This window comes from Lepidochelys kempii, chromosome 21 (assembly GCF_965140285.1).
Source record: "Lepidochelys kempii isolate rLepKem1 chromosome 21, rLepKem1.hap1, whole genome shotgun sequence".
NCBI lineage: Eukaryota > Metazoa > Chordata > Testudines > Cheloniidae > Lepidochelys > Lepidochelys kempii.
The window spans coordinates 13,722,127-13,740,640 of record NC_136400.1 but is presented as its reverse complement, the minus strand read 5'-3'; the positions used below and the strand labels follow the sequence as shown (position 1 = coordinate 13,740,640).

The window sequence follows — 18,514 nt, the reverse complement described above, 5'->3', positions numbered from 1 at the left end:
GGGAGCTTCCAGCTGGCTGTGGTGTAATGATAGCCATGGCAACCAAGGTACCAGCAGTCTGTGACAGCGTCCTGCCCCGTCTCGCTCCTCAGGGAATCCCTCGCGTTCAGAGCCGCCTGTGAGTGTGGAAGGGTTTATCTGGTAGGAGAGACAGCGCTGCCTAGTGGATGGGCTGGGACTGGGCTGCAACTCAGGAGACCTGGGTTCTACTCCCAGCTCTGCCATGGACCTACTGGGTGACCTAAGGCAAGTCACTTGTGCCTCAGTTTCCCCCGCTGTGAGGTGACGAGCTGAGCCCCCTATTTATAAAGAGTCTCTGTAAGAACTGGGGCTGTTATTACTGCTGCCCTGCTGTGCATGACCTTAAATTCAGTTGCCATTACTGGCCTTTGCCGTCCCACCGTGGGCCCAAACCCATCCGGACCGTCGGGCGGCGTGCGCCACAGGCTGGGAGGCCTCGAGAAGCGCCACGGTCAAGGCCCGCTCTGACCTCTCCCCTCTTGGTTCCAGAGGACGGGTGGCTTGTTTGGCCATGTGGACTCCTTCATGGAGCGGAACAGCCCCCTGCAGCCCCATGTGACCAGCCAGAGACCCCTGCAGTTCACTGAAGTGGGGAGCGAAGACGTGGACTCCCCCGTCTTCCTGGATGACTTCCCGCCGGACAGGAACCCCAACACCAACAACAGCAACGCAGCCGCACGGTCGGAGACAGCCCCCCAGGGCGCGTGGCGGCCGGGGGGGGACCGCAAGGGGTTATGCTGTCTGTGTAAATGGTGCAGTCTCCATAAGAGAGGGACCCATTCATATCCCTCGACTGCACAGCTGCTGTGACTCGGGGAGCTTGGCGCTCGGGGACTGTGAGTGTGTGTGAACGGGTGCAGCAGCAGGTGCTCACGTGCGTGCACGTGTGTGTGTGTGAGCTTGTGTACGCGTGGATATGTTGACGCTTGTGTGTGCGGGGGCAGACACTGGCCGCCTCCCGCCCCGTTAACCGGGGGGGGAAAGGGGGGGTGCAGTTTCTGCCTTCAGGTCTCAGGCAAAACCAGATGCCCGCCTTGCCCAGGTCTCGTTTACAGAGCATGGCACACGCCTCCCCATGGCCTGGCAGCTTCACCCCTTTCTACCCCAGCGGTTCTCAACCTATTTATCATTGTGGGGTGCCCACCTAACCCCCCCACAAGCCCCTATGCTCAGTGCTCTCTGCCCACACACCCCTCCACAGAGAGGGGGCAGAAGCAGAGAACCGGGTGTGGGGCGTGGGGCAGGGACTCCGACCCTGCACCCTGCTGTGCAGGGATCCCTAACCCCAACACCCGCCGTGTGGGGACCCCAACCCAACTCCCACTCTGCAGGGTTGGGATGCAGCCAGGACCCCGACCCTGGATGCTGTCAGGACCGCACTGTGCGGGGACCCAGAGCCCGCCGCGTGCCAGGGTGGGTGGCAGCCAGTTGCTTGGACCCAGAGCCTGCCCTGCGGCCTTTATCACACAGCTGAGCGGGCTGCAGATCCTGTTTACACTAGCAGGTGTCAGACTAATCCCAGCAACAGGCACCTGGCAGCTGCCGGGCTGTTTTACCCCAGAGGAAGATCTGGCTCCAGATTATCGGTGGGGCACTTTAGGGTCTAGAACAGGGCAGAGACCAATTCAGAGCAGCGGTGAGCAGAGCCGCTCTGACACCAGACAAGGCCGGGGGGCTTGGCCCCACTGCAAATCGGGCCACGTGATTTCAGGCACCCAGGCTAAAGCTCTGGTCACTGGGGCTAGTTCTCTACGCAGACGTGCCCCTTTTGTGAAGCCCTGGACAGCTGCAGGTGCAATGAATGACGCCAGCTGGCAGACTGCCCCGCCAACCCTCCGAGGCTGTCCCTGTGACTGTTATCCATATGGACGCTGCAAGGACCTTGGGCTGGCATGCGCAGCGTGACTCCTTTGGCCTGAGCCCAGTTGTGCCCATCTGTACGTGGCTCTCGGTTTCCCAAGCCCTTCTTCGCTCCCTCTGGCCCTGGCGGTGATGTTATGTAGTCAGACAGCTCCAGAGACTGCAGAAAAGACACAGCGACCGCCCAGAGCGCTTGTAATTGAAGCATGACATGCCCCTGGCAGGGTCATCCACAGGGCTTGGCCGGACAGGGGAACCTCGGATCTGAACGCATCGGCTGCTACTGCTTGAATTGAAGGAGTAAGGCCGGTACCTCGGCAGCAGCAGGTCCAGGAATGTCTTTGCATGGTCCAGCCAGAAGGGGGCAATAGGCTGCAGCACGGTGCTAGCCTGGGGTCCGGACCCCTGGACAAAACAACACAGGAGGGCAGTGAAATGGGGGGACGAGGGTTACCCCACAAACATAACGGGGCTGTCCTCATTAGTTCTTCTGCTATCCGTCCCGGTGAGGGGTCCACCGTAGGAGGCGTGTGCCCTGGACTGGAGCCTGTGCCGTTGTGCTGGTGGCCTGCGCCGGCTCCGAGCAACGGGATACAGGGATGTGGGGGTGTGGGGCAGGGCCCCCAACCCAGGGAGGCGAGAGCCTGCCGCCACTCAGCTCCTTCTCAGCTGCCTGAGGCTCGGGACCGAGTTTTCCGCAGATCGCTGTGTTCTGCGTCCCGCCTTTCTCTCACCTCCGGAAAGACTTTTCTTGCGTATTTTCGTTTCTCATTTGTTTTCCTGCCCTATATTTTATGTTCATTTTTATTTCATTTGGCACGTTTCTGTGCTCTTGGAGGGGGTGGGGGTTCCCCACCTACTCCTGGACCTTTTTCTGTGCCGATCAATCTGTTGTGCCTAACGCCCCAGGGGTTAAGCCCTGCCAGACTTGCCACAGGTCTTTTTCCAACCGCGATGGACATTGAAGTTGCCTGTGGTGTTTGGGGAACTCCCCCGTCCCCCCGAGAGCGTGCGGTCTGTCTGGAGTTTAAGGGCAGGCCCCAAAACAACAGGGAGATGAGACTAGCAGTCCTGTTAATGGGACGTGCTCTCGCTCCGGAGAGGGCCGCTTCCCCCCAGGCATTAGCATTGGCTCCTTCAGTCATCAGCCCAGCCGCAGCTGGGACCACGGAGGTGAAGCCTTCGAAGAGGAGAAAGCACTCCTCCTCATCCAGAGACTTGGCAAAAAGGGGTAGCTCACCTCGTAAGACCCACTCGCAGGAGCCCTCATGTCCCTTCAGGGGTACCGTAAAGGGGCCGACTGAGCCTGGTGTCGAGGCATCGGTACCACATACCTGACCCTCCATGGCACCATGATACGCATGGGGCTACCACTCATCCCTTGGCACCGGCTTCTGACCCCAGCTCTGAAGTGAGACAGGACCCTGCATCCACCTCAGTACTGCAGCAGTCTCCATCTCAGAGTCCACATTTTCACTTCCAGCTGCCAGCGGCTGTCAGCACCCTCCGGCTCCTTCCAGGCCCCCGTTGTCTGAAGATCTCATCATTTCGGATGAGCCCGACTCCGTTGCGGTGGGATCTGTCAGAGCCCCCTCGCCGGTACAGCCTAGGCACCTGCAGGCCAAAACCCACCCAAGCCTCCAGCAGTCAGCACCAGCCACACTAGCTGAGCCGTCACGTAGCCTCTGAGGTCCCGGTACAGGAATCCACCCTGGTGCCATACCATCCAGCTCCCAGGGGTCCCTGTACCAAGGAGGACCCTAGAGAACCAGCCAGGCATCGCAGACCCAGAGATGATGACTGTCATTGGGGACACTCTCCCTGTTCCCTCCCCCCATCAATGGGAGTCCTGGGGGCCATTTTGGTGACCAGTTCTACAGGATGCCAAGAAGAGATTACAGGCACCCACTGGTCCCATTCCATCCATGGCAAGCAGCTGTCCGTCCCCTGGTACCATGCACTTCTTCAGTACCAGACGATATGCAGCAGGAATCAGCGCCTCCACCTGAGGAGGTCTCACCTCCTTCAGCTGAGTCCTCTTCATCTGTGGACGAGGCAGTAATGCCACCCCCGCCCTCCTCTGCCGATGAGTTCGAAATGTTCCAGGAGCTCATGAAGAGGCCAGTGGACTCTCTCCAAATCCCGCTTGAGGAAGTCCAAGAGTCATAACGTTCTTTGGTGAATATCAATCCCCGAGGAAAGATTGCTCTGCCCAGTAATGAGGCACTGCTGTGCCCAGCTCGCACTCTGTGGCAAGCACTGGCCACGATTCCACCCACCTGAAAGAGAAGTGATAAGAAGTACTACATCCCACCAAAGCGGAGGGAACGCTTCTTTTCCCACCCTCGTCCTAATTCCGTAGCAGCCAATGAAAGGAGCCATCAGACTCGATCTAGACCCTCTCCAATAGACAATGAATCCAAGAGACTGGATGTATGGGGCAGAAAGAGCTACTTATCAGCTGCTCTTCAATTCCGTACTGCCAGTTACGGGCCTGGGTGATGAAATGGGACTTTACCATTTACTCAGAACATACACACTTCATTGAACATCTGCCATGAGACCAGAGAGACCACCATTATGGAGGTCCCGTCCCGCCTCCTGCTGGGGGCAGTCGAGCTGGTTCCAACAGCATTCACCAGGAAAGGATTCTATTCCAACTACTTCCTAGTTCCCGCGAGAGACAGAGGGGGAGGCTGATTCTCGACCTCAGAAACTTGAGCAACTAAGTTCTAGCACAGCAGTTCATCAGGGTGACACTAGCTCCCATTCTCCCATTGTTGGATCCAGGACACTGGCTCATTGCCCTCGACCTACAGGACGCCCATCACCACAAGTGTTTGCTTTGCTTTGTAATCGGAACAGACCACGATCGACATCGAGTTCTCCCTTCTGGACTCTCCACGGTGCAGAGGGTGTTTACGAAGTTCCTCTTGGCAGCAGCAGCTGGTCTCTGTCAATGGGGGATCTCGGTATTCCCATATTTGGACACCTGGTTGATCAGGAGTTGATCGCTCCAAGAGGTCCAATCAGCCATGGCCAAGGCGTTAACTTTATTCCAATCTCTAAGACATTGCATCAATCACAAAAAATCGATCCTAACTCCAATGTAAAGGATAAACTGCATAGGAACTACTCGGGAGCCCACAACAGCAAGAGCCTATGTTTTCTGGGAGACATCTTCCACCCTACCTGGCCTAATCTCGGTGCTACAGTTCAGCCCATAAACAAGCATGAGGGCTTGTCTTCAGCTCTTGGGACACACATCTTCCTGCATGTTCATGACTTCCTATGTGAGACTCCATCTCAGATGTCTCCAAGATTTAGAACAGTAAATATCCCAGACAGACACCACCTGTCCAAACGGGTCACAGTGCTTCAGAAGGTGTTGGATTCCCTTACATGACAGAAAGACCCACAGAGGGTCTGTGTGAGAACCCCATTCTTGCATTGCACACCATCAAAGATCCTCATGACAAATGCTTCCTCTCTGAACCCCAGGGCATGGATCCCAAATGGCTCTCAACCATGGAGTTAACTCGCTTGGCTGCAGTTCAGTCAATTTGTTTGCCTGGCAGAAAGCCCAGTACCGGCAACACTTATCTCCAGAATGGAAACACCTTCACTCTTGATGCTCTCTTTCTTCTTCCCAAGCCCCAGAAGTTCCCCTTTCCAAAATACTTGACCACCTGCTGGAATTAAAGATACAGGGTCTCTCCGTGCGCTCTGTTAGAGTGCAGGTGGTTGCTCTCACAGTTTTCCAGTCACGCATCCAGGGCTTCTTGGTTTTTGCCCACCCTGTCACAGCCAGATTCCTCCAGTGTCTATACAACTGGTTTCCTCCTGTTTGGGACCCAGTGGGACCTCAACCTGCTTCTTAATGCTCCAAGGAAAGCCTCTGTTGAACCAACGGCCACCTGCTCTCTCCTCCACATCTCCTTCAAAACTTCATTCCTGGGCGCCATTACTTCAGCAAGATGAATCGGAGAGCGGGGGGCACTCCTGGCTGACACACCATATCCCCCCCTTTCATAGGGACAAGATTCTACTGTGTCCCCGTCCCTGTTTTCTTCCTAAGGTTGTAGGAATGTTCTTGGAAGATCACATTAACCAGGAGATTCGCCTGCCAGTGTTCTACCCACATCCTCAGGCCCCCAGAGAGGTCTCAAGCCTTTATTCGCTGGATGTTCAACGGGCCCTTGCCTTCTCTGTGGACAGGACTAGGTCCTTGCGGGCCTCTCCCAGGCTACTTGTGTCGTGAACAGAATGAATGAAGGACCTGTTTCCAGTCCAGCCAGGGGTTGTCTGTGTGTTGCAGGTTGTATTTTAACCTGTTATGACAGAAGGGGGGTGTTCCCCCCCACGGTGACAGCACATTCCACTGGAGCTCAGTCCACATCCAGTACGTGCCCATAGCAGAAATCTGCAGGACTGCGACTTGGTCTTGTGCTAGCCTGTGCCAAGCATGTGCCATCTCTCCTGTTTCCAGAGAGGGCACTGCCTTTGGTGATATCGTTCTCCGAACAGTCCTTGACTCACCTCTGTGGCATCCCCCTTCCTCTCTGAGTTACTGCTCTGGAGTGTCCTGCGGCCACAGGGACGGACGCTCGACGAAGAAGGGACGGTGACTTACCTTACGTAACTTGAGTTCTTTGAGATGCTTCGTTCCTATGGGTGCTCCATACCCTGCCCCCCGGTCTCCTTCCCCTCCGCTGCGGCAGGTCTGGCTTCACAGCTGAGAAGGCGCTGAGCGGTGGCAGGCTCACGTTGCCCTGTATCCCTCCTTCAGAGCCCAAGGTGTGACTCTGTGCAGTGCCACACGACTGCAGTCTCCGATCAAAAGTGCACCGGCCCGTGCAAATCCTGTGGTGAAGCACCCATCGGCCAGAACATCTCAAAGCACCCAGGGTAAGTCACCTCCCCCTCTTCACACTTAGTGATGCTGTCCTGTCTGTCTGTCCCCATTCACCTCCTCTGTCTATCCCGAGACAGACCCTTCTATCATAGAATCATGGAATCACAGAACTGGAACAGACCTCGAGGGAGCATCTACTCCAGTCCCCTGCACTCAAGGCAGGACGAAGTATTAGCTAGACCGTCCCTGACAGGTGTTTGTCCAACCTGCTCTTAAAAATCCCCAATGATGGAGATTCCACAACCTCCCTGGGCAATTTATTCCAGTGCTTAACCACCCTGACCGTTCGGAAGCTTTTTCCTGATGTCCAACCTAAACCGCCCTTGCGGCAAGTTAAGCCCGTTGCTTCTTGTTCTGTCCTCAGAGGTTAAGAAGAACAATTTTTCTCCCTCCTCCTCGTAACAACCTTTTATGTACTTGAAAACTGTTCTCATGTCCCCTCTCAGTCTTCTCTTCTCCAGACTAAACAAACCCAATCTTTTCAATCTCCCTCACAGGTCATGTTTTCTAGACCTTCCATCATTTTTGTTGCTCTTCTCTGGACTTTCTCCAGTTTGTCCACATCTTTCTTGAAATGTGGCACCCAGAACTGGACACAATACTCCAGTTGAGGCCTAATCAGCGCGGAATAGAGCGGAAGAATTACTTCTCATGTCTTGCTTACGACACTTCTACTAATACATCCCAGAATGATGTTTGCTTTTTTTGCAACAGCCTTACACTGTTGACTCATATTTAGCTGCTGATCCACTATGACCCCCAGATCTCTTTCCGCAGCACTCCTTCCTAGGCAGTCATTGCCCACATTGTATTGTGTGTGTGCAACCGATTGTTCCTTCCTAAGTGGAGTTCTTTGCATTTGTTCTTATTGAATTTCATCCTGTTTACTTCAGACCATTTCTCCAGTTTGTCCGGATCATTTTGAATTTTAATCCTATCCTCCAAAGCACTTGCAACCCCCCCCAGCTTGGTATCGTCCACAAACTTTATCAGTGTACTCTCTATGCCATTATCTAAATCATTGATGAAGATTTTGAACAGAACCGGACCCAGAACCAATCTCTGCAGGACCCCACTCGTTAGGTCCTTCCAGCATGACTGTGAACCACTGATAACAGCTCTCTGGGAATGGTTTTCCAACCAGTTTTGCACCCACTTTATAGTAGCTCCATCTAGGTTGTTTTCCCCCAGTTTGTGTGTGAGAAGATCAAGTGAGACAGTATCAAAACCTTTACTACAGTCGAGATACATCATGTCTACCGCTTCTTCTCCATCCACAAGGCTTGTTGCCCGGTCAAAGAAAGCTATCCAGTTGGTTTGACACAATCTGTTCTGCTGACTGTTATCACCTTATAATAGTGTATCCATCCATCTGTCCATCTCCTTACACAGCCATCCATTCAGTACCTAGGGTGTCTATCTGTCCAGTCATTGTTTCTCTCTCTAATACAAGTGGAGTTTGTGCTGTTTTTATTAATATGATTGGGAGGGGGGTGTCAAGCCGGAGGGGAAGGGATGAGCCCAGAGGTGCTGAAGAAGAGGATGGAGGGGCGAGGAGGGAGCTGTGGTGGACAGAAGGCAGGAGGCGGTGAGGGTTTCGCATGGTGACTGTTGCTTGCGAATGGAAGCCCTTGGAGGGGTGGCTGGGGGGTGGTCCCTGCGCCAGACTGATGCTCTTTCCTGTCCCTGACAGGGTGCAGTACGAGAATGAGCTGCAGGGGGAGAGGATGCTGCCGGCATCCTGCCAGCCATGGCCGCACTCTGCCCTGGGTCAGTACCCGCAGCATCGTCGCACCGGGCACGTCCTGGCCTTACCGGGAGGGGTGTCCTGGGTGGGCAGTGACATGGCCTGGGGAAACTCCCGGCTTGCCATGTTTCACCAAGTGGCCTGGAGGATGGACCCTCTTTTGTTAGAGGGTTGGGAAGGAGGACACCCTTTGATTGGGGGGACCCCATAAGGCGTGGGAGGGAGGGGCCCCCTTTTATGTGGGGGTGGGACTCCATTTTTCACCAAGGCAGCCGGGGAGCCCCCTTTTATGGTGGAACAGGGGCTGTTTCTTCATGGCCCTAAGGACGAGCTAAGCAATAGAAAGAGAAGCCGATATTGTAATTCCCTGCAGTAGCGAATGCAGATAACCTCCTTCCCTGGGGGTGTCAGTTCTGGGGGGGGGGTCCTTTCCCCAGGCGCCATGGCCCTCAAAGGGAGGTGAAGCAGGAGGCTGGTTTTCCTGGGGTGCTGCAGGCCGAGTCCCCCCTCAGCCGGCAGAGATGGGAGGCCGCGGTGGTTTCCAGGAGGGGGCACCCGGGATCTCCGGTTTCCCCTCCCCATGCGCTGGGGGCAGAGGCGGGCTGGGTGTAAGGCCGAGGGCAGGCCCGTGCTCTGCTAATACAGCGAAGCTCTTTCCCTGTGAGCTAGGGGAGCATCTGGTTCCCTCTGCCCCTCTCGGGGGGTCACCAGGGGAGGGGGCTGGCCCAGGGCTGGCTGGAGCTCTGCTGCCCCCACACTAGTCAATCCCTTCCCAGCTGGCACCCCCTATGCCCCAGGGCCCCAGCAGTGTCCTTCCCGTGGGCTCCCCACGTGACACCCCCCTTCCCTTCCCCTCAGGCCACAACCGCTCCTTCCGCCTGGAGAAGCTGCAGCGGCAGCTGGACAGGAGGCGGGCAGCCAGTGTCGGCGGATGCCCGGGGTGCGGGCTGCAGGTAAATGGGGCTGGGGTATCATGTGGCTCATCTGGGGGGGGGGGCTAGTCCCCCTCCCATTTTGGGCTGGCCAAGACAACTGTGCACTGGAGGCACCTGGCCCGCTGGGGCCAGCTGGCAGGAGATCCCAGCGTGGCATCCGCCCCAGGCCGGTTGGCCCCTGGGAAGCGGGACGGAGCCCGCGCTCCTGGCCCATCCGCAGCAGAGACGCGGCCACGGGGCTGGGGGAGGCTGGGGATGTCCCGGTGACCAGCCACGAGCCACCCAAATGGCTCGGGCGCAAAGAGCACCCCTGCCCTCTTCCCAATGGCCACTGGAACGGCCCACAGGCCTGGAGCCTCTGCCGGGGCCACCGGTGGCCAGGAGTGGGGATGGGCGTACCGGGGAATGGAGGACTGGAGCGGGGGTCATGCCTTGTTATAACCAGGTAATCGTGGCTCCGCTGTATAAGGAGATGAGGCTCTGTAGCCTTTCCCCTTCTCTGCCCATTCCCCGGCCTTTTCTGCCCTGCGCTCCAGAGGAAAGGAGAAGGCCCCTGGGGCTATGGACAGGGGGCTGTTGCTAGCCTGGGGGAGTTGGCCATTGGCTTGACAGGAGCTGAGCTCAAGCGGTTACATAACCCCCACTGCTAGCACTTCCCCTGCCTTGTGCTGGAGGCCAGGGCCCTGTGGGAACATGGCCCCAGCCCCCCGTCCCCGGGGCGAGGATCGGGTGACATTGCTATTCCCCTGCCTGGGCACAGAGCGACGCCGCGGGCCCTGGTAACTGGGCTGTATCCTGCAGCTCAGAGCGTGGTCAGCTCGGCAGCTGTTGTTGGACTGGCCCTCGGGTTCTGTGCCCTCGCCAACGATCGCCGCCTCTCCTTAAACTAACCGGGGCGCCCGGCTCTTCCCGGAGCCCAGCGGGGAGCAGGGCAGGCGAAGGTAGCGCTGTCCGAGTGCAGAGGCATTGCCCCGGAAGAGGCTGCGCTCTTCCTCCAAAGGGGTGCCACCGGGCGGCTAGCGGACGCCACGGCAGGCGAGAGGGATCCGAGCGGGCGATTGTGTCGCCCTGGCTGCTCAGCAAGCCCGGGGAGGGTGTGGGGGTGGCCCCTGGGCGATTCCACAGAGCAGCACCCACCTCGCCCACCCGCCGAGGCTGTTGCAGCAGGTTCAGAATTGCTCACCCCCCAGGATGTGACTCTTGGCTGCTTCTCTGCCCAGCTGCCCAGAGAGGAGGCGGTTGCCCGGGAGCGGGGAGCAGAGCTGAGCTCCGAGCGCCAGCTGGATGGTGGCCATGAGGCGAACGGGGAGGGAGATGCTGCCGCCTCTACCCCGCCCACCAATTTACTCATCCAGGAGGTAGAACTGGGGCAGGACCCTGCGGGGGGACTGGCTGGGGGGGGGCTGGAGAGACTGTTCCTGGGGGAGCGGTGAAAGGAGGAGAGGAGCCACAGCTCCTGGAGGGGGACGGGATGAGGCAAGGGGGCAGAGGCAGGATGGGACAGGGGGAGTTGCCAGCCCTGAGCCTCCGGATGGGATGGGGAGCAGAGCTCAGCCCCGGTTAGAGGGGTCGAAGGTCATCGACAGGGTGGTGAAGTAGAGGCAATGGGGGACACGGAGGGGACCGGAATGGGGTAAAAGCGGAGATCAGTAATGGTGCTGGCACAGGGGTATGGAGGGCAGAAAGCCAGCTGTGGGATAGACGCAGGAAGGGAGCTGCGGGTCGGGACTGAGGGGCACCGGCGGAGCTGGGGGAGCCCAGGGCTGGGCTAGCAGGGGGCTGCGGGTCGGGACTGAGGGGCACCGGCGGAGCTGGGGGAGCCCAGGGCTGGGCTAGCAGGGGGCTGCGGGTCGGGACTGAGGGGCACCGGCGGAGCTGGGGGAGCCCAGGGCTGGGCTAGCAGGGGGCTGCGGGTCGGGACTGAGGGGCACCGGCGGAGCTGGGGGAGCCCAGGGCTGGGCTAGCAGGGGGCTGCGGGTCGGGACTGAGGGGCACCGGCGGAGCTGGGGGAGCCCAGGGCTGGGCTAGCAGGGGGCTGCGGGTCGGGACTGAGGGGCACCGGCGGAGCTGGGGGAGCCCAGGGCTGGGCTAGCGGGGGGCTGCGGGTCGGGACTGAGGGGCACCGGCGGAGCTGGGGGAGCCCAGGGCTGGGCTAGCGGGGGGCTGCGGGTCGGGACTGAGGGGCACCGGCGGAGCTGGGGGAGCCCAGGGCTGGGCTAGCGGGGGGCTGCGGGTCGGGACTGAGGGGCACCGGCGGAGCTGGGGGAGCCCAGGGCTGGGCTAGCGGGGGGCTGCGGGTCGGGACTGAGGGGCACCGGCGGAGCTGGGGGAGCCCAGGGCTGGGCTAGCGGGGGGCTGCGGGTCGGGACTGAGGGGCACCGGCGGAGCTGGGGGAGCCCAGGGCTGGGCTAGCGGGGGGCTGCGGGTCGGGACTGAGGGGCACCGGCGGAGCTGGGGGAGCCCAGGGCTGGGCTAGCGGGGGGCTGCGGGTCGCGATTGAGGGGCACCGGCGGAGCTGGGGGAGCCCAGGGCTGGGCTAGCGGGGGGCTGCGGGTCGGGACTGAGGGGCACCGGCGGAGCTGGGGGAGCCCAGGGCTGGGCTAGCGGGGGGCTGCGGGTCGGGACTGAGGGGCACCGGCGGAGCTGGGGGAGCCCAGGGCTGGGCTAGCGGGGGGCTGCGGGTCGCGATTGAGGGGCACCGGCGGAGCTGCAGGTGGAGAATTTGCCGAGCTCCTGCTCACACTTGGCTCTGGGCCCAGTTCTCTCCCGAGCGTGAACGCTCCCAGCTCCACATGTTTGTTCCCCGCTGGGAAACGCAGGCGTCAGCCGCCCTGAGCTCAGGGGTGGTTTCTGCACAGCCCGAGCAGCCGGGCCGTGCTGATCCCTCTCTTCTGCGGCAGGCTCTTCTCTCGGGGGGCCTCGGCGCTCTGGCCCGCGACCCACCCTTTGTGACGGCCGTGGGAGCCGAGAGGGCGGCCACCTGCCAGCTGGAGATGGTGGTGATGGAAGAGGCCGCGGCCGAGTTGCTGAGGGGAAGGGAAAGCCCGGTGGGAGCGGAGGCCGGTTCCACCCGCCGACACACCCTGGCCGCATCCCTGCATAGCTCCCGGGGGCCCAACACGCCTGGCTCCCAGGGGCCATCTCCAGCCCCCACCAGTGAGACGCCGCCGGGGATCCCCCTTGCCAACGGTGCCAGCCGGGAGGTGCCACCCATTTGTGGGCTTTGAGAGGGAAAACACAGCACCATGGGAACACAGCACCATCCCCTCCCACGCCCAGCCCTGACTGGTTGCTCTCTGCCCCGGGCCAGGCAGATGGGAGCAGAGAAGGACTCGCCCGGCTGTTTGTGGAGGAGCTGCGAGGGCCTGATCTCCGGGGCATTTCCTACCGGGGTGTCTGGCGCTGCGTGGGCTGGGTGTGCCCCCTGCCCTCCCAAGAGCTGAAACGTGTGCACCGGACGGGTCATTAAATCCCTGGCACCGCGATCTCGCTGCTCCGCTCTGTCCTTCTGGGCTCTGGTCTTCGATCAGAGGGGGTCCAGCGGAGACCCTTGGGGGCCTGCTTTCCAGCGGTGCTGAGCACCCGCAGCTCCAGCCAACGCCAGTGGATGCCCGTCCCTCTGAACGCCAGGCCCCCCAAGGGTCTCCAGTCAGGCCTGCCGAATGAGCGGCCGCTTTCCAACCATGGGGCTGAATGCAAATAGCCAGAGCCGGCCCTTGCTATCTAGACCAGGCACGTGCTACAGGTGAGGGACGAGGGCCAGCGAGGGGAAGGGGGAGATTTTCACTATTTATCTCGCTCCCTGTGACATACCGAGAGGCCTCACCTCTCATTGTCATGTGAGCCTTTGCAAATCAATGCCAGGGTGACTGGCCGAAGGTCACGGGGGGGGTCTGTGGCCAGCGTGGGAACTGAACCCACATCTGAGTCCCAGCCCGAGCCTTAACCACAAGCCCCTGCTTCCTCTGTCTGTCCAGGAGCCACTGGCTGAGCCTGCCCTTGGCTTGGACCCTGAGCTTGGAGGGGCAGCTTGCCTGCAGTGATTTATTATTGCTGTTACCCTAGTGCCTAGGAGCCCCCGTCGTGATGCTCGGGCCTGTGCCAACGCAGGACAGAAAGAAGGTCCGTGCCCTAAGGGGCTGGCTCACCACGAAAGCCCTGGGTCAATCTCCCTTCTCGCATTGTCTTCAGCCAGGACAGGTGGCATTTCTGGCCGATGAGTAAAATCACACGTGTGTTTTGTTCTAATCAGCCTAATAAAGAGCAGATTTGGTGCCTTTTGTGTTAAATTTCCCAGGCTGGGTTCAAAAGTGGGGCTGCCTCGCTTTGTTCCAAGCAGGAATAAGTGCTCTGGGTCAAATCTAGCTCAGATACAACACCCATTCTGTGTGTGTGTGTGTAAATTAACAACAAGTGCAACATGCTGAGTGGGCTGGATTCTGCTGCATTTGGATGCCTCCTTCCAAAAATGTGCCCTAGCTCCACCACAAGGCAGGGGCTTGACACAGGAACAACGGCTTGAAATTCTCCAGCCTGCGTTAGACAGGAGGTCAGACGAGGGGAGCGCAGGGGTCCCTGCTGGCGTACATCAGCATCGTGCCATTGCTGTCAATGGAGCTGTGGCAGCTGAGGATGTGGCTTCTCTGTCATTCGCTGATAATCCAGCCCTGTTCCCTTCTACGGCGATGAACCAGAGCCAAATTCATGCGTACCACGAAAGGAACCAGATAGGGCTTGAAAGTCGCGGAGGGAGCAGATGTGCCGGGGCTGGGATTTGTAGCGAACGGCTGATCTGCTGAATTCGTCCTCTCCCTCACTGTGCAAAATTGCCCAAGGAGCCCGACGCCGGGGACGGGGCTCTTGGGAGAGTCTGGCCCGCCGTGACGTCCAGGGGTCCGTGCTGTCCTGCCAACGTGGAGTGATCTGGGACAAGGCCGGAGACACCCCAGCCAAGACAGCATTGCCCAGGAGGGGCAGAGACCAGCCAGTGCTGCCAGGATGGCACTTCTGTCATGGTGAGCGGTGGGGGTGGGGCTGCATAGCACCCCCTGCTGGACAATGCTTCTCCTCCCCTCTGGCCCCCGGGCTGCACGCTCTGTTTTGAAGCAGCACAAGCCCATCGCTGGCCCAGTCCCCGGCTAATCTAGATTAAAATGCAGAGAAATGATGGGTCCCACGGGACGCGCTGAATCAATAGAGCCCGTCTGCTCTCGGCCCTGGTGTTTATTTGTTAACTTAATAAACGGGAAGTGGCAGTCGCAGGGACCATCTGCGGCCAAGCCCTGGCGAGTGACAGCAGGGGGTTCCCCCCGGGGAGTGAGGGAGGGGAAAGGAGCCAGGCGGTCAGAGGCTCTCTGCAGGTGGAGAGCCGGGGAGTTGGCAGGGGAAACGAGGCCCGTGCTCAGATGGAACTCCAGGGTCTCTCCCCAGAAGTCAGGGGGCGTCCCTGGGAATTTAAGGAGTGGCTGGCCCCCCTCTGCGCAGTGTTTAATCAGCCACAAGCTATAGGAACTGAGCATTGTCTAGTGGTTGGAACCGGGGACCGTGGGCCAGGCCTCCTAGAGTCTGTTCCCAGCTCTGGCACACTGTGTGCCCACGGGCAAATCACTTGCCCTGTTCTGTGCCTCAGTTTCCCTTTCTGTATTGTGGGGATAATGGTACCCATCTGCCTCGCAGGGGAGTTGTGAAGCTTCATTAATCATGATCCAGCCAAAGACCTTACAGGTGTGTGGCTGAGGGAGGATCTAGGTTGGATATTAGGAAACACTGTTTCACTAGGAGGGTGGTGAAGCACTGGAATGGGTTCCCTAGGGAGGTGGTGGAATCTCCATCCTTAGAGGTTTTTAAGGCCCAGCTTGACAAAGCCCTGGCTGGGATGATTTAGTTGGGGTTGGTCCTGCTTTCAGCAGGGGGTGGGACTAGATACCTCCTGAGGTCCCTTCCAACCCTGATACTCTCTGATTCTATGATACACGAGATGGTGCCACGGTCTCCCTCGAGTGGCAGAAGGGGGAGCTGGAGTCTAGTGGACTGAGCCAGGACGCCTGGGTTCCACTTCTGCCTTATTGCGTGACCTCGGACCAGCCACTCGCCGCTGACTGCCGGGGCCTTCATTCTGGGGAGCCCCAGTTGGAGACACTTGAGGCCTGATCGTGAGGAAGTGTCACGCGCCCGCTGCTCAAGCTGCACTCAATGGGCATTGCAGGGGCTCAGCACCCCGGGAAAGCCCCGCCCCAGGGGCCTCAGGCTGGGCTCCCAAACCGAGGGTGGTCTCGTTGAGGCGGGCTCTTGGCTCTTCCAGGCAGGACCTATGCGTCCAGCACGGCAGGGCCCCACTCTCAGCTGGGGTCCCCAAGGGCACAGCTGCTCCGCAGTGAAAACACCACACGCCATGCGTCTCAGAGCCCCGGTCAGCTGGCTCAGGCACAGGCTATGGGGCTAACAGCAGGGCAGACGTTCCCGCTCGGGTGGGAGCCAGGCCCGGAGACCCAGCTAGAGGGGAGGGCTCCAGCCTGAGTGGGAACGTCCACACTGCTGCTGTTAGCCCCAGAGTGTGACCCCCACAAGCCTGAGCCCATAGTCCCAGGCTCAGAGACTTACTGTCATGTGGGGAGGAGGGGTTTCAGTGTAGCTGTACCCCTCGGTGAAATACACATATTAACGAGGCCTCAATCGCTTTCTGCCTCAGTTTCCCCACCTGACCTATCCATGGGGAGTGAGGTGAACTAGCCCATGTTTGTGGATGGGACATCTGGGCTGTAATTCAGACGTATCCTCATTAAAGGGGGCCGGTTGTCCAACTCCAAGTCTTACCCCTCCCTTTTGCTCAAGAGTTAACCCAGAACTTGGGGAGGGGCAGGTCCCACAGGGCAGGAAACTGGTTCCTAGAGCTTCAGGCCAGAAGGGACCAGGGTGACCAGCCAGTCTGGCCTCCTGCATCGCCCCAGATGGAGAACGTCCCCCAGTGATTCCTGCCTCCAGCCCATAACTCCTGGCAGAGTTGGCGCCTGCTTCTTAGCCCGCCCCAGTCGATCCCCGTGTAAGATTCCAAGTGATGGTGAACCCACCCCGCCCTCGTGCACGGTGCCACTGGCGAAGGGCCTTTTACCGGTGAAAATCGGGCCTCTTATGTTTAGTCTGAATGTCTCTAGCTTCAGCTTCCAGCCGCCTAGTCTCCCCTTGGCTTGCCCCATAGCACAAGCTTTGCTGTACACCCGCGACCTGCTGATCTCATTCCAGCTGACTCCCAGGAACGTCTCTCTCTGTGCAGCCAGACAACCCCCTCCCCCTGTCCGACAGGCCATTCCCACTTCCTGCCCCACAATGGGGCTTTGTCAGGGCTTCCACCTCCTCACTGGGCTCCTGTGACCAAGGGGATCAGCCTCCGCCCAGGGACATCAAAGGGCTGGCGCTGCCCTGGGGACTGGCTGTGACCCAGTGGGGGAGGTGGGCGATGGGTGGCTCAGGGGGTCGCTGGCCTCCAGCCTAGTCTAGTGTGTTCCCCACTAGTGCTGGTCAGTGGGGAGGAAAAAGCTTCCCACGCTCTGCGTGCCTGGGCTCAGCTCTTGGTTCGGGCCCAGCTCAAGTCTAAGCCGACACTCACCTATCGGTGCCAACTGCCTGGCCCCGCTGTGTCCCTCGGGGCAGGGGCGAGACCGGGCTGGCCTGTCATGGATGCACAGGAGACCCTTCGCTGAGGCTGCTGGACACAGCCAGACCCCGAGAGCACTCCGATGGGGTCTCAAGAGATTGGGTCATAGTAAGGGGCCTGGGCCCAGAAATCAAACCCACCCCAAGCCCAGCAGGAGGCGCCGGCTGGGGCCATGTGAAACGCGCGATACACACGCTGGTTGGCTTCCCCTGCCAGAGACGTGCTGGAGAAACAGACTCCCGGCTAAAGTTTTCCGGGCAAGGGATCCTTCAAATGAGGCCAGATCATGTCTGCGCTGCAGGAGCATTAAAAACTCCACTGCACAAGCCCTCGAGCTTTGTCGCGTGGCCCCAGCCGGCGTGGCAGGAGCTCCCTTGTGATAAGCAGGCGAGCCTCGATCGTCGGGACATCCGCGACAGCCCGCCCGTCGCCGCTGGACAGCGAGGACCACACCTAATACAGGGGAGAGCCTGCTCGGCTTTCCCCTTCCTTCCTTTCTCCCCACCACCGTCTTCCTCCTGTCCTCTCTCTCTCTCTCGGCTCTTCACCTGATCTGAGACCATCGGCACGGCCCAACGCCAGCGTGCCAGGAGGAGACAGACCCCGTAGCTCTGTGCTGCCAGCAAAGGAGGGGGACCAGACCAGCCAGATGACACCGCAGCCAGGGGGAGGCCGACCTGCCTGCCCAGGTGTCAGCCAGTGGCTTGTATCCTGAGAAGGCGGTGGAAAGCCATATTGCCCCTTTACTACCCTGTCTCTTCTCCTCCTTCTGCATCCGTCTCTTGGGTCAAAAGCAAGGCAAGTGACCACCATTCACAGCACTCCAGCAACAGAACTAACCCTTTCCTGTCCACTAACCCTAAACCCGAACCCAAAAATCCCCATTCTCCGCTGTCCTCTTGGCTGCCCTTCAGGGGTGCTGGCTCGACGCACGGCAGCTCTTTGGGTGCTCTATAAACATAGGCTCACACAATGTTTTCCAACTACCCTGTGTACATCTGGCAGCTGCGAAATGCAGCCACCTCTGGGGGGGGGGGCTGAGCACCACGCACATGCCACAGGGGGCTACTCCCCTGCAGACACCCCCTTATCCTCATTCGCTCAGCTTCTCTCTCTTGCACTGGAGCGAGAGAACGGGTCAGGAGCAGGGCAGCGGCTCTGCAGTGGAGACCCCGAGGCCGCCGGGAAGGGCGCTTTGATCTCTCCAGCTGTCGTGCTTTCTCCTGTTTTCGCCTCCGGATTCTCCGTAACATCTGAGTTACTGGTTTATTTTTTGTTCCGAGCCCGGCGGTCTCTCATGGTCACTTTTCACCAGCTGGCCCGGGTGCATCGTGCCGCCGTGTGAACGGGATGGCCCGGGCGGCGACGGAGCTGTGCACGTGGAA

General features: G+C 59.5%; 1 protein-coding gene across 4 annotated transcripts in view; it reads left to right on the top strand.

Annotated features, from left to right (window-relative positions):
- Positions 1 to 14,675, top strand: part of CACNA1S (calcium voltage-gated channel subunit alpha1 S) — a 91,502-nt gene extending 76,827 nt beyond the window's left edge. The window contains exons 39-43 of one of the 4 annotated variants that reach the window (XM_078849776.1): positions 511 to 701; positions 8,490 to 8,566; positions 9,402 to 9,496; positions 10,699 to 10,836; positions 12,379 to 14,675. In XM_078849776.1, coding sequence (XP_078705902.1) covers positions 511 to 701; positions 8,490 to 8,566; positions 9,402 to 9,496; positions 10,699 to 10,836; positions 12,379 to 12,705 — 828 coding nt within the window. In that variant the 3' untranslated portion in view covers positions 12,706 to 14,675. Of the gene's footprint in view, positions 1 to 510; positions 858 to 8,489; positions 8,567 to 9,401; positions 9,497 to 10,668; positions 10,837 to 12,378 lie in introns of those variants that run through there. The other 3 variants (XM_073320165.2, XM_078849777.1, XM_078849778.1) reach the window with 3 other exon arrangements.
- The last annotated feature ends 3,839 nt before the right edge of the window (positions 14,676 to 18,514 follow it).